At 35.2% G+C, this 13,349-nt stretch overlaps 1 protein-coding gene across 3 annotated transcripts in view; it reads left to right on the forward strand.

The window, feature by feature from the left end:
- LOC123544855 (serine/threonine-protein kinase MRCK alpha-like) overlaps positions 1 to 13,082 on the forward strand; it is a 74,645-nt gene extending 61,563 nt beyond the window's left edge. For 2 of the 3 annotated variants that reach the window (XM_053541295.1, XM_053541304.1), the window contains one exon: positions 7,123 to 13,082. In XM_053541295.1, coding sequence (XP_053397270.1) covers positions 7,123 to 7,290 — 168 coding nt within the window. In that variant the 3' untranslated portion in view covers positions 7,291 to 13,082. The remainder of the gene's footprint in view (positions 1 to 7,122) is intronic. The other variant, XM_053541309.1, reaches the window with a different exon arrangement.
- Positions 13,083 to 13,349: the final 267 nt, after the last annotated feature.

A 13,349-nucleotide genomic window follows, 5' to 3' on the forward strand; every position in this document is an offset into this window, starting at 1 on the left:
TTGTATTCATAATTTTATTTGTAGAAAATCTTGATGGTTGACTTTTCGCAAGACTTATTGACAGAAACACTTTAAAGGATTGTTATCCCCTGCCGATGAAATTGGGAGGGGGGTATTGAAATGGCGTTGTCCGTCCGTGTGGCTGTGTGTCCATCCGCAGCCATATCTTGGTATTTAGCAGGTAGAATTTCATGAAACTTGAAATAAACATGAACCAACATACTGCGTTGATGCCTGTCAATTTTTTAGCTCACCTGTCATGAAGTGACAAGGTGAGCTATTGTGACCGCTTGATGTCCGTCGTCAGTCGTGCGTCGTCCTTCAACAATTTCTAAAAATCTCTTCTTCTTGAAAACCACTGGTCAGAATTACAGTAAACTTTACAGGAATGATCCTTGGGTGGCCCCCTTTCAAAATTGTTCAAAGAATTTAATTCCATGCAGAACTCTGGTTGCCATGGCAACCGAAAGGAAAAACTTTAAAAATCTTCTTGTCCAAAACCAAAGGGCCTAGGGCTTTGATATCTGGTGTATAGCATCATCTAGTGGTCCTCTACCAAAATGGTTCAAATTATCCCCCTAGGGTCAAATATGGCCCCAGCCCGGGGGTCACATGGTTTATAAGACATATAGGGAAAACTTCTTGTCTGAAACCACAACTCTTACACCTTTGATATTTGGTTTGTAGCATTGTCTTTTGGTCCTCAACCAAAATTGTTCAAATTGTACCCCTTGGATGAAAAGAGGGCTTGCCCTGGGGGTCCCAAGTTTTATATGGACTTGTATAGGAAAAAGCTTTAAAAATCTTCTTGTCTGAAACCATATGACCTAGGCTTTTGATAGTTAGTATGGTGCATTGTCTAGTAGTCCTCTACAAAAATTGTTTAAATTATGCCCCTGGGGTTAAAAGAGGCCCTGCCCTGGGGTCATTTAGTTGATATGTGAGTTATATAGGAAAAATACTTTAAAAATCATCTGATCCTATTTCCAGGACTGTTTAATTATAATAACCTGGTGACCCCAAGTAATATGATGTCACTTGACTGTGACCTTGACATACTGACCTACTTTCTTGTTTTTTAAGACACAGCCTTGAAATTTTGATGACATACACAGTTTTGCACACAAATAGTAAAACTGAATTTCATTGACCATGAATGTGACCTACTGACTTTCGTAATATTTTATCATCAGTTTGACATTTGAAACATGTAGCTCATATTACTCAGGTGAGCGATCCAGGGTCACAATGACCCTCTTGTTTTTTGATTGGTCAATTTTCCTTAGAGTTATTGCCCTTGAATGAATGAAAAATGCCCAAAACATTTCCTCCGCAGCCATTTCTTAGTAACTATCATGTAGAATTTCATAAAACACTTGAAATAAACATGCACCAACATACTGTGATGATGCCCGTCGAGTTTTTTTTTTTGATTGGTCAATTTCCCTTAGAGTTATTGCCCTTGATTTAATGAAAAATCCTCGTCTGCAGCAATTTCTCAGTAACAAGCTGGTAGAATTTCATGAAACTTGAAATAAATATGAACCAATATACTTCGATGATGCCTGTCATTTTTTTTTATTGGTCAATTTTCCTTAGAGTTATTGCCCTTTAATTGTTTAAAAATCTAGATTTGTACATAACAAACCAACCAATTGGTAGAATTTCATTAAACTTCTTTCATTCTTTTCCATGAACATTTATTATAAACATGTGAAGTTGTGTACCCACACCTGGTCACCACCTTGCCTTGGTCACCCCCCCCCCCCCCCCCCAAAAAAAAAAAAAAAAAGAAGATAATTTTTCATTTAATTTTTTTTTCAAACCTTACATGAATATTTATCAGCATGTACAGTTGTACCATTCCCCCACCTCACTCCGCCACCCAGTCATGCCCACCAGCCAAAGCATGCATCTCCCCCCCCCCCCATTTTTATGCCCCCAAAGGGAGGCATATTAGTTTTCAACTGTTCGTTCTTAGTAACAACATTAACTTTTGCATGAAGCCACTTTACTCGTGAACCACTGCACCCAGAAACCCAGGACCTTCAAACTTCACATGCTGATAGTACTCATTGAGTACACGACCCCTACTGACCTTGGGGTCACCAGGTCAAAGGTCAGGGTCACAAGAGCCAACGTTAACTTTTTGCATGAAGGCACTCGCAAACCACTGCATCCAGGACCTTCAAACTTCACATGCTGATAGTACTTATTGAGTACACGACTCCTAATGACGTTGGGGTCAAAGGTCAAGGTCACAGGGGCCAGCGTTAACTTTTTGCATGAGGGCACTTTACTCGCCAACCACTGCACCCAGGATCTTCAAACTTCACTTGCTAATAGTACTCATCAAGTGCACGACCCCTACTGACTTTGGGGTTACCAGGTTAAAGGTCAAGGTCACAGGGGCCAACAATAACTTTTTGCATGAGCGCACTTTACTCGCGAACCACTGCACCCAGGACCTTCAAACTTCAAATGCTGATAGTACTCATTGAGTACACAACCTCTTCTGACTTTGGGTCACCAGGTCAAAGGTCAAGGTCACAGGGACCAACGTTAACTTTTTGCATGAAAGCACTTTACTCGCGAACCACTGCATCCAGGACCTTCAAGCTTCACATGCTGATAGTACTTACTGAGTACGAGACCCCTACTGACATTGGGGTCACCAGGTCAAAGGTCAAGGTAACAGGGGCCAACAATAACTTTTTGCATGAGCGCACTGAGTACTTACTGAGTACAAGACCCCTACTGACATTGGGGTCACCAGGTCAAAGGTCAAGGTCACAGGGGCCAACAATAACTTCTTGCATGAGCGCACTTTACTCACGAACCACTGCACCCAGGACCTTCAAACTTCAAATGCTGACAGTACTCATTGAGTACACAACCTCTTCTGACTTTGGGGTTACCAGGTCAAAGGTCAAGGTCACAGGGACCAACGTTAACTTTTTGCATGAAAGCACTTTACCTGCAAACCACTGCACCCAGGACCTTCAAACTTCACATGCTAATAGTACTTATTGAGTATACAACATACAACCCTTATTGACTTTGGAGTCACCACATCAAAGGTTAAGATCACCAGATCAAAGGTCAAGGCGCTGCGGGGGCATTTGTCAATTTGTCACCATTAGCTTTTTTTTTTTTTTTTTTTTTTTTTTAATTTTTAATTTTCCATCAATATTTATGATCAACATATGATGTTTTGTACCCTCACCCAGTCACCCCCATTGCCCCCGACCCCCCATCAAAAAATAGCATTTATTTTCTGTTAAATTGATTTTGACTAATGAAATTATTTGCCTCTTAGTAACATCCTTAACTTTTTGCCGGATATACTGTTTTGCCGTTCCTCACAACAAACCCTTTCGGCGGGGGATACCAATTCATCAAATTTGCTTATTAAATAAAAAATAAAGTAAAGACGGGATATACTGGTCTGTTTTCAAATAATTTTTTTTTCTACAGATTGAGATTTATTATCAAAAAATCACTTACTATTATTTCTAATCATGTATATTTATAGCAGATATATAGTGTGATAAAAAAAAACTTGAACTAGATAATGTGAATATGTATTGGTATACATAAAAATAATACATTAACTCGGCAAAAGTTCAGAATCAGTTAAAGTTTTTTAGCTCACCTGAGCAATGCTCAGGTGAGTTTTTCTGATCGCTCGATGTCCGGCGTCCGTCGTCCGTCGTCCGTCGTCTGTCGTCCGTCGTCTGTCAACATTTAGCTTGTGTATGCCATAGAGGCTGTATTTTTCAATTAATCTTCATGAATATTGGTCAGAATGATAACCTTGATGAAATCTAGGCCGAGTTCGAAAATGGGTCATCTCGGGTCAAAAACTAGGTCACTAGGTCAAATCAAAGAAAAACCTTGTGTATGCGATAGAGGCTGTATTTTTCATTTAATCTTCATGAATTTTGGTCAGAATGATAACTTTGATGAAATCTAGGCCGAGTTCGAAAATGGGTCATCTCGGGTCAAAAACTAGGTCACTAGGTCAAATCAAAGAAAAACCTTGTGTATGCGATAGAGGCGGTATTTTTCAATTAATCTTCATGAATATTGGTCTGAATGATAACCTTGATGAAATCTAAGCCGAGTTCGAAAATGGGTCATCTCGGGTCAAAAACTAGGTCACTAGGTCAAATCAAAGAAAAACCTTGTGTATGCGATAGAGGCTGTATTTTTCAATTATTCTTCATGAATATTGGTCAGAATGATAACCTTGATGAAATCTAGGCCGAGTTCGAAAATGGGTCATCTCGGGTCAAAAACTAGGTCACTAGGTCAAATCAAAGAAAAACCTTGTGTATGCGATAGAGGCTGTATTTTTCAATTGATCTTCATGAATTTTGGTCAGAATGATTGCCTTGATGAAATCTAGGCCGAGTTCGAAAATGGGTCATCTCGGGTCAAAAACTAGGTCACTAGGTCAAATCAAAGAAAAACCTTGTGTATGCGATAGAGGCGGTATTTTTCAATTGATCTTCATGAATTTTGGTCAGAATGATTACCTTGATGAAATTTAGACCAAGTTCGAAAATAGGTCATCTGGGGTCAAAAACTAGGTCACTAGGTCATATCACGTAAAAACCTTGTGTATGCGATAGAGGCTGTATTTTTCAATTGATCTTCATGAATTTTGGTCAGAATGATTACCTTGATGAAATTTAGACCAAGTTCGAAAATGGGTCATCTGGGGTCAAAAACTAGGTCACTAGGTCAAATCAAAGAAAAACCTTGTGTATGCAGTAGAGGCTGTATTTTTCAACTGATCTTCATGAAATTTAGCCAGAATGATTACCTTGATAAAATCTAGGCCGTGTTCGAAAATGGGTCATCTCGGGTCAAAAACTAGGTCACTAGGTCAAATCGAAGAAAAACATTGTGTATGCAATTGAGGATGTATTTTTCAATTGATCTGTATGAAATTTGGTCAGAATGATTGTCTTGATGAAATCTAGGTTGATTTTGAATATGGGTTATCTGAGGTCAAAAACTAGGTCACTAGGTCAAATTAAAGAAAAATCTTGTGTATGCGATAGAGACTGTTTTTTTCAATTGATTTTTATGAAATTTGGTCAGGTTGATTGCCTTAATGAAATCTAGGTCGAATTTGAATATGGGTCATCTGAGGTCAAAAACTAGGTCACTTGGTCAAATCAAAGAAAAAACTTCTGTATGTGATAGAGGCTGTATTTTTCAGTTGATCTTCATAAATTTTGGTCAGAATGATTGCCTTGATAAAATCTAGGTCGAATCTGAACATGGGTCATCTAGGGTCAAAAACTAGGTCATATCTAAGAAAATGCTTGTTTTATCGCAAGAGACCAATTTTTTGGTCCAATCTTAATGAAAATTGGTCAGAATATTTGTTTCCTTGAAATCACTAGGTCAAACATGTTTTACACTGTTATGGAGTGTTTCTTAGGTGAGCGACCTAGGGCCATCTTGGCCCTCTTGTTTCTGTCATGTTTTCTTTTTTTGTGCTTGAATGGTCAAGTAAGACATTTCAGTAACTGTGAGAACTGACGTAAACATAAAATACAGATAAAATGAAAAAAGCCTTACTAACAACAAGCAATAACAAACACATTCAGTTCAGTCAATCTGTCTATGACTTGCACATTATATCATTAATGACTTAATGCAAGTTATGTATAGTTTCCTTGTAAAATGAGGAGTGAAACACTGTTTTATGATGGCCAGTAATATTTAAAGTAGATTGTTGGGGATAGCAATTAGGAAAGATTCACATTTGTTAATTATAAGACAGGCCTTCAGATGTGATAATTTGGCAAGTCCCTTGGTCCCCGGATTTTATCGACTACCCCAGCTGTTACAAGCCACATAGATTTGGTTGATACCTTTAATCAGAATTTTTTACATGCTTTGATTCATTTAGCTTTATCAAAAGAAAGATTGCTTTTTTAGCTTGACTATTCAAAAAATAGGAGAGCTATCCTACTTGCCCTGGCGTCGGTGTTAGCGTGAGCATCACACACAAATGTAAAAGTTTGCGTACCACCCCAAATATTTTTAAAGTCCATTGAGATACTGCTTTCATATTTTGCATACTTGTATCATGACCCTAGTCTGTAAAATGGAGGAGGCAACTTTATCAAGCATTTTGACTGAATTATGGCCCCTCTTCGACTTAAAATACTGTTAAAGTTTGCGTACCACCCCCCAAATATTTTCAAAGTCCATTGAGTTATTGCTTTCATATTTTGCAAACTTGTTTAACATCATGACCCCAGTCTGTAAAAGGAGGAGGCAACTCTATCAAGCATTTTGACTGAATTATGGCTCCTTCGACTTAGAATATGCTTATTGTAATGTTAAAGTTTTACTCATAGCTTATATTATACTATCAAGCACTGAGAATAGTGGAGCGCGCTGTCCACTCACAGCTCTTGTTCTTTTTGAGCTGACAAATCTGTTGCAGTAACATCATATTTCATGGGCTCAGAGCGAAACTATTGTTACTGTATACATGTATAAAAAGGAACAAGATACAATAGTTTCAAGCTTAGCCCTCGATTTACATTTCAACTCTTTTTTGCTGGAAATTCACTTACAAACTTCAACTTGTGTGATCCTTGTACTGATACCCAAGACAATTTATGCATGAAGTTGGAATCATTCTGTCACATGGAATGCTACTGCCTCCAAGACTTGTATATTTTTTTTCTGGACAAAATGAAATTTGCAACAATCATATCCACGCTTATTGACCTGCTTTTGTTTTATAGGGTACCCATTGGTGCACAATTTTACCTCAACCTCAAAAAAAAAAAATGTTGGCACTTGCACCCCACTTCGTAAAAGTAAATTGTTCATACAAATTTACAATTTGAAACAAACATCTTTGTTAGGTTTCTCGGTATTCACATGGAAGAAATATCTTAGAAAGTAAATCACTGAAAATTACAGCCTTTCATAAGTGTTTTTGTCTAATACATGCATATAATTTTCTGAGCTTCATTTTCTATACTTCCAAACAATTACTTTTTATTTGGCTTTTTAGTTACAATAACCAGTGTGTTTCATGAGCAACAATAATATATAGATCCATATTTTTACATGTTACAGGACAGCTATGAGCAACACGTTGGAGCTATGAGGTTATCCGTGGAGTCGACCAGCAGCGAAGGCAGCAGCAGTCGTACCAGTTCCGTAAGCTCTACCCCAGCAAAATGGAGCATTTCTGAAGAAAGTATTGACAATACTGCTGCAGTTGACGAATGGTCTCACTTGTAATGGACCCTGTTATTTGCCGACTGTGATCAATATTTGCTTCCATTTTTATCATATCCTGAGAAAGCTGTAAACCAAAATAAACTGTTGTCAAATCAAATTCCCCCTACACAATTGTTAGTGTATTCTAATCGATACAAATCATGCATGAACAAAATTTTAACATTCTTAGATTTTCACTCCCAAACTGTCAAACTGCATTTTCAAGTCTCATGATATTTATCAACCAAAATGTAATCATTAATATATATCACCCTGATCCATTTCAGATTTGTACTAATACCTAAAAGCCTTGAACTTTAAATGTATTTTAGGAGGTGATTTTTAGAAAGCTTACTTACAGTATGCCACATTGGTAAAAGTTTGATTCACTGATATTTACTTTATTGCATTCACCCTATTGATAGAACATTACTTAGTATTTCTTGGACTCTTTTAACTGTTGAACAAACTTTTAAGAATAATCACATACGTTACTTTTCATTTTCTTAAATTTCTATCACATTCTTTTACCTTTGTATACTTTCGTTTTTAAATTGAAATAAATGTGATTTAATAGGTCTTGTTTCAAACCTTTTCCAGTTTAAACATTGTATGAACCGTAATTATGAAGTTCATATACACACAATGCTTGAAGAGTTATCTTTCCTGGTATTGTCAGTAGTCAGTCATCAGCTGTTTTGCTTGGTTATAAAAAGTTTTATGATATCTGGAGTGCTTATTTTAAGCAGTGAATAAGTAATCAAATAGATAAATACAAAAAAAAATACAGACGTATTTTTTTCTGCATATGTAAACCCTGGTGAATAACCCATACTTGATTAAAGCCGAATTTCATGTTACCAAAGGGGCTTTATATTTAATATGTGTGTTAAAGCAGGTTTTACACGTGCATGAACACCAGAAATAAATAAATTACATCCCTATAATTGCAAGTAAGTGTTTTTCTGCATTCAAAATTTTGGGGGAAAAACTCTCTGATTTTGAATTGGAACCATTGTGGGATAGGAAATTACGTCACTAAGAAAAATGATTAGTCCAGAAAAAAAAAGTTAATGCCTTTTTTTTTTTTTGGAATTACACTGCTGTCAGTATCATTATTGATGCAACACTGAAATATGTGCATAAATGCAATGTTGATAACCAAATAGTTCATTGTTGTATGAAAGTCTCTGCGAAACCTATCAAATTGCTTGAATTATTATCACAAATTCTTTTTCGGTTTTCAAATGATAAATATATTGAGGTTCAACTAAAACATTGAAAGCAAATAAGGCGTTATCTGTATTACACAGTCATGATTTTGTTGTTACTACAGGTAATTTTAAAATGTTTATGATATGAGCTGATATAAGTGAATAAAGGTAACAGTATTTTGTATGTTGTAAGTTTATAGGTATAGAGAAAAGCCCACCAGTTGTTAATGGCTTTGTTATAGTGAAAGCTGCCTTTGATGTTGTAAAATGTATGCAATAATGGAAAACCGTGATAATAAATTGTTCATTGTTATATTATATTATCATGATCTTGCCTTCTACTTAGTGAAAACTCATTTTTATAACTTCCTCACTTTATATATATGGGAATTTGTATGATCTAGAACATATGATATTTTACCTAGCCATATGTCATTCCTTTCTGTTATCAATTTACACTGTAAAGAAAGGGTACTTTCATTAAAAATTGGGAAGGCTCCAGTGTAGTAGGTGATGATATCCACGGTGATAATGTTCAAACAATATTTGCTGTAACAGTGGCTAGCATTCCTTTTATCGTAGGTAGACTGCATCACCCAGTAACCCAGTTTTCCAGTAACATGGTTTAAATGAGCATTCTAACCTTTTTAGCAAACATCATTTTTAATCTGACTATACCTATCTGTCTAAAATATATCTTCAGTATAAGTTTGCTTCTGTTTGTCATCCATTATGTTGTGTGAGGTGAGAATGGAAAAGTGAGCCATGCCATGCCATCATTTCAGCCAGACCATTCTTTTGCTTCAGAGGTATTTTATTAATGAGCCACACCATGAGAAAACCAACATAGTGGGTTTGCGACCAGCATGGATCCAGACCAGCCTGCGCATTCGCACAGTCTGGTCAGGATCCATGCTGTTCGCTAACAGGTTCTCTAATTGCAATAGGCTTTGAAAGCGAACAGCATGGATCCTGACCAGACTGCGCGGATGTGCAGGCTGGTCTGGATCCATGCTGGTCGCAAAGCCACTATGTTGGTTTTCTCATGGCACGGCTCATTTCATGTGACAACAGCAGAAGAATATAATTTTGAAAACAAGAATTGTTTTATGCCTGCTGGCTTAGCTCAATAGGGAGAGCACAGATCTACAGATCAAGGAGTCACAAGTTTGATTCCCGAGAGAGGCATATATTTTCAGCAGCAATTTGATAAAAGACATTGTATCTAAAATCATGCTGACTCTGATTCATGCGGGGAAGTAGGCAGTTATGTTTAGAGAAAAGGTTTGTACTGGTTCAGTATCCAGGAACACGGTAAAGTAAACTGCCCACCTTTACTTAGCTGATATGCTGTTGAAAAAACGAGATTAAACCCAAAACAAACAAACGAAAATAAGGATTGCCAAAAACAAGTTTACAACAAGGCTTGTGTTTACGACTAGAAATGTTAAAGTGATCTAAATTCCCAGAAGAGACAAGCTTCAGTAGAGCCAAGCTTTAGTACTGATTGAGCATTTGATGAATAATTGATAACTTGAGTATTTAATGCAGAAGTTTAATGTAAAGATAGATTCATCGGAAATGCCTCTCTGCAGTGTTAGAGAATCATTCATCATGTTTCAGACAGCTAAATATCTCTGACATTTCATTGTTATTGATGTTTTCTGTATGGCTGGCATTGAAAATGGCATGTAATTATTATTATATATAAAAAACTTGTCTTCTCTTTCATTAATGATTTACACTTGTGAATGATAATATATATGAAACTGATGTCTTCAGTCCCCTTTGGTGCCATAACGCCTGTGAGTTGTAGTTGTAATGCACTTCTATATTGTTAACATTTGTCTTCATGCATATGGTGTACAGACAACAGTGACTTTGTGGGCTAGCATTTACTTTGTATTTTTTGTATCATAACTGAAAGATATTCCTCTGGCAGAAAAAAAAAACTAGAAAGTGTCTCCTATGTTATAATCCTTCATAGTAGTATAACTCTTTTATTTATTCTTTATTCATATTACTAACTGGACAGCTCATTGAAGTGCCACTCTGCCTTTTATAGAAATCAACAACAAAAAAGAGATAAAAGTCCCTCAGATATTTGAATATTGGACAGCATGTATGAATGAATAGGGTTGTCCTTTACTCCAGCACATATTGCCAGGATATTATTTTATAGGTTTAATGAAGCACAATTTAATGCTTGATTGTCTTTAAATAGGGAAAAATTAGTGTATTAAAAATAGTTGATAGAGTTGATGTCTCCTTGATTATTCAAAAGCTGTTGTGTATTCTTCAAGGCCACTGTGAATTTCTTTAAATATCATTTTACATGAACCATTTTTAGGTAGATGCGGGACTCTTGCCTGTAATACTCCAAACAATTAAAAAATGTTTGGTATAATTACTATAGATTATCTAAACTGGAATGTAGTTGTTAAATTCACAAACTTTTTTAATTAACCCACCAGATATGCCCAATTTAGATATATTCGTTACTGCTAAATAATCATTTCATATTTTATTTTCATTCTTGTTACATATCATTTTGAATAAGCTTTGATCTGAAAAGTATTTGCATGAATGCTGGAAAAATGACATAAATTTCATTAAAAAAGATAAAAGCACATAGCAGAACAGCTGTACAACTCATCAGAAGTAATGCAAATGTTACAATCTAGTCTATTCAAATAGTTTGAAAATAATCACAGGCAAAAATGATGGCCAGTGTGATAGGGTACTCACATATTGAAGATAACATTTGACTGTGAAATCATTTTAAGTATCAAAACTTTATTTGGTTGCTTTGTAAATTTTGATTGTGTAGGAACTAGTGGTCATTTTCAGGGATAGCATTTTACATTGTAGAGGGGAGATATTTGTTATTTTTGACCATATTTGCTGTATTTTAATTTCAAGTGCCAGTATATAATTTCCTCAGTTTGTAGATGATTTTCGCATGGATTGTTTTATGTTAGTGTATTTATAGTTGATTAGTAATGTCTTGAGACATTGTTTTACATGACATACAATTCACAGCTTAATGGATAACCATTGAAGTTTTTAAAAGAGCAACTTATGACAAGTGAGGATTGACCTTTTTTGTTTCAAAGAGCAATCTGGTTGATATTTACAATTTTATAAAACATGATACTTGTTTGAAAGAAAAAGATATATCATTAAGTAAGCAAAGTATTAGATAGAGAACATTTTTGCCAAGTTATAATAAAACAGTGATTTTATGATGAACAATGTGAACGCTATACATTTAAGATCTGATATCTTTCGTTTTTTTTGTTTTTTTTTGCCTTGATAAAGCTCCAAATTAAGTATGATTTATAATGTTACATGTAATAAAATTTTTGAGGGGTGAATGCGAAAGAGTTCTAAGTGCATATAAATAAAGAAGCACTTAGAACTCTTTCGCATTCACCCCTATGTTGTAACTATATAAATTTTATCAAAATGTTTAAGAGTTACAAAAGACAGCACATTTTATCTAGAACTTTATAGAAACTACCAGTATTTTATAGAAATAGTTTCCAAAGCATGTGTTGTACAACGTGCATATAAAATGCTACTGTTGCCAAGTAATTACATGCCTTAAAAAAATGTACAACTGATTTTTCTATAAAAATTTATTTCTGACTTTCACTTTGGCTGAATGTTTTGGATAAGCTCTGTTAGTCTAAACTAGTCAGTTATAGCATGATATTGAATATAAAATGATTTTGAATGAGAAAGTAAAACCGACCATGCAAAGAAATTACCAGTCTCAGTTTTTGTTTTGATAGAAACCCAGAAGGGAGAATGAATTGAAAAATGCTCTTGTTAAATGAAGCATATTATGTAAAGTCAGGATCAAACATGTTATTAAAACCTGAATTGAATTTTCAGTTTTATTAAAATGGTTACTAAATCTGGAAAATGTTTGGAAAGTTATAGTATTGAAAGATAATGCATGTTTTAATCCAAATAGCTGATTTATATATCTTACCACAATAAATTATCGGTGCAATAAGGTTATAAATGAAGATAGTTGTTTAATGCACTAGTTTTATTGTAGAGAAACGATATGATATATTAACAAATATATCAGTGATAACAGAGAGAATGAATGCAACACTGCTTTAACTGTTTATTCAGATACAGTTTTGTTGTTTTTATCTTGTGAATATATTAATGTGCTTTATAATCACTTGTTAATTATAATATTTCAAGTAGCTAACAGACTATAGATATGCTTAGCTTTTGATTCAGTGCAACAACTCACTATCTCCTTATCGTTATAACAGAGTTAGTGACTTCTTGCGCCACACTTTATAATTGTTGTACAAAAGCACTGTAAATAGTAGTAAATAGCCAACTAATGTTGTTTGTATATTAAAATCTTATCACAAATTTTTAATTATTGTATAATAAGCTCTGCTATTACTGTATTATTAAATAATGTATTAAACATTTTGCTAGATAGATAAACAATTTTAACTAACGTTCTTGTATCTTGCTTACTGCAGACATGTATATTGTTTAAAGCCAATTGTTGCAGTGGTTATCATATGATACAAGATTTAATAACAAAACTCTATAAACATTCTTACTTGTTTCTTATCATTTTCTCCTGGTGCCAGAATTTAGTCAAGGGATTTGCCATTACATAATACTATGCTTGTAATTGTGATGGGGCCTCCGTGGCTGAGTGGGTAAGGTCGATGGCTTCAAATCACTTGCCCCTCACTCATGTGGGTTCGAACCTCACCCGGGGCATTGAATTCTTCATGTGAGAAAGTCATCCACCTGGCTAACAGAAGGTCGTTGGTTCTACCCAGATGCCCGCTTGTGATGAAATAATGCACGGAGGGG

This window comes from Mercenaria mercenaria, chromosome 1, assembly GCF_021730395.1.
Source record: "Mercenaria mercenaria strain notata chromosome 1, MADL_Memer_1, whole genome shotgun sequence".
Classification (NCBI taxonomy): domain Eukaryota; kingdom Metazoa; phylum Mollusca; class Bivalvia; order Venerida; family Veneridae; genus Mercenaria; species Mercenaria mercenaria.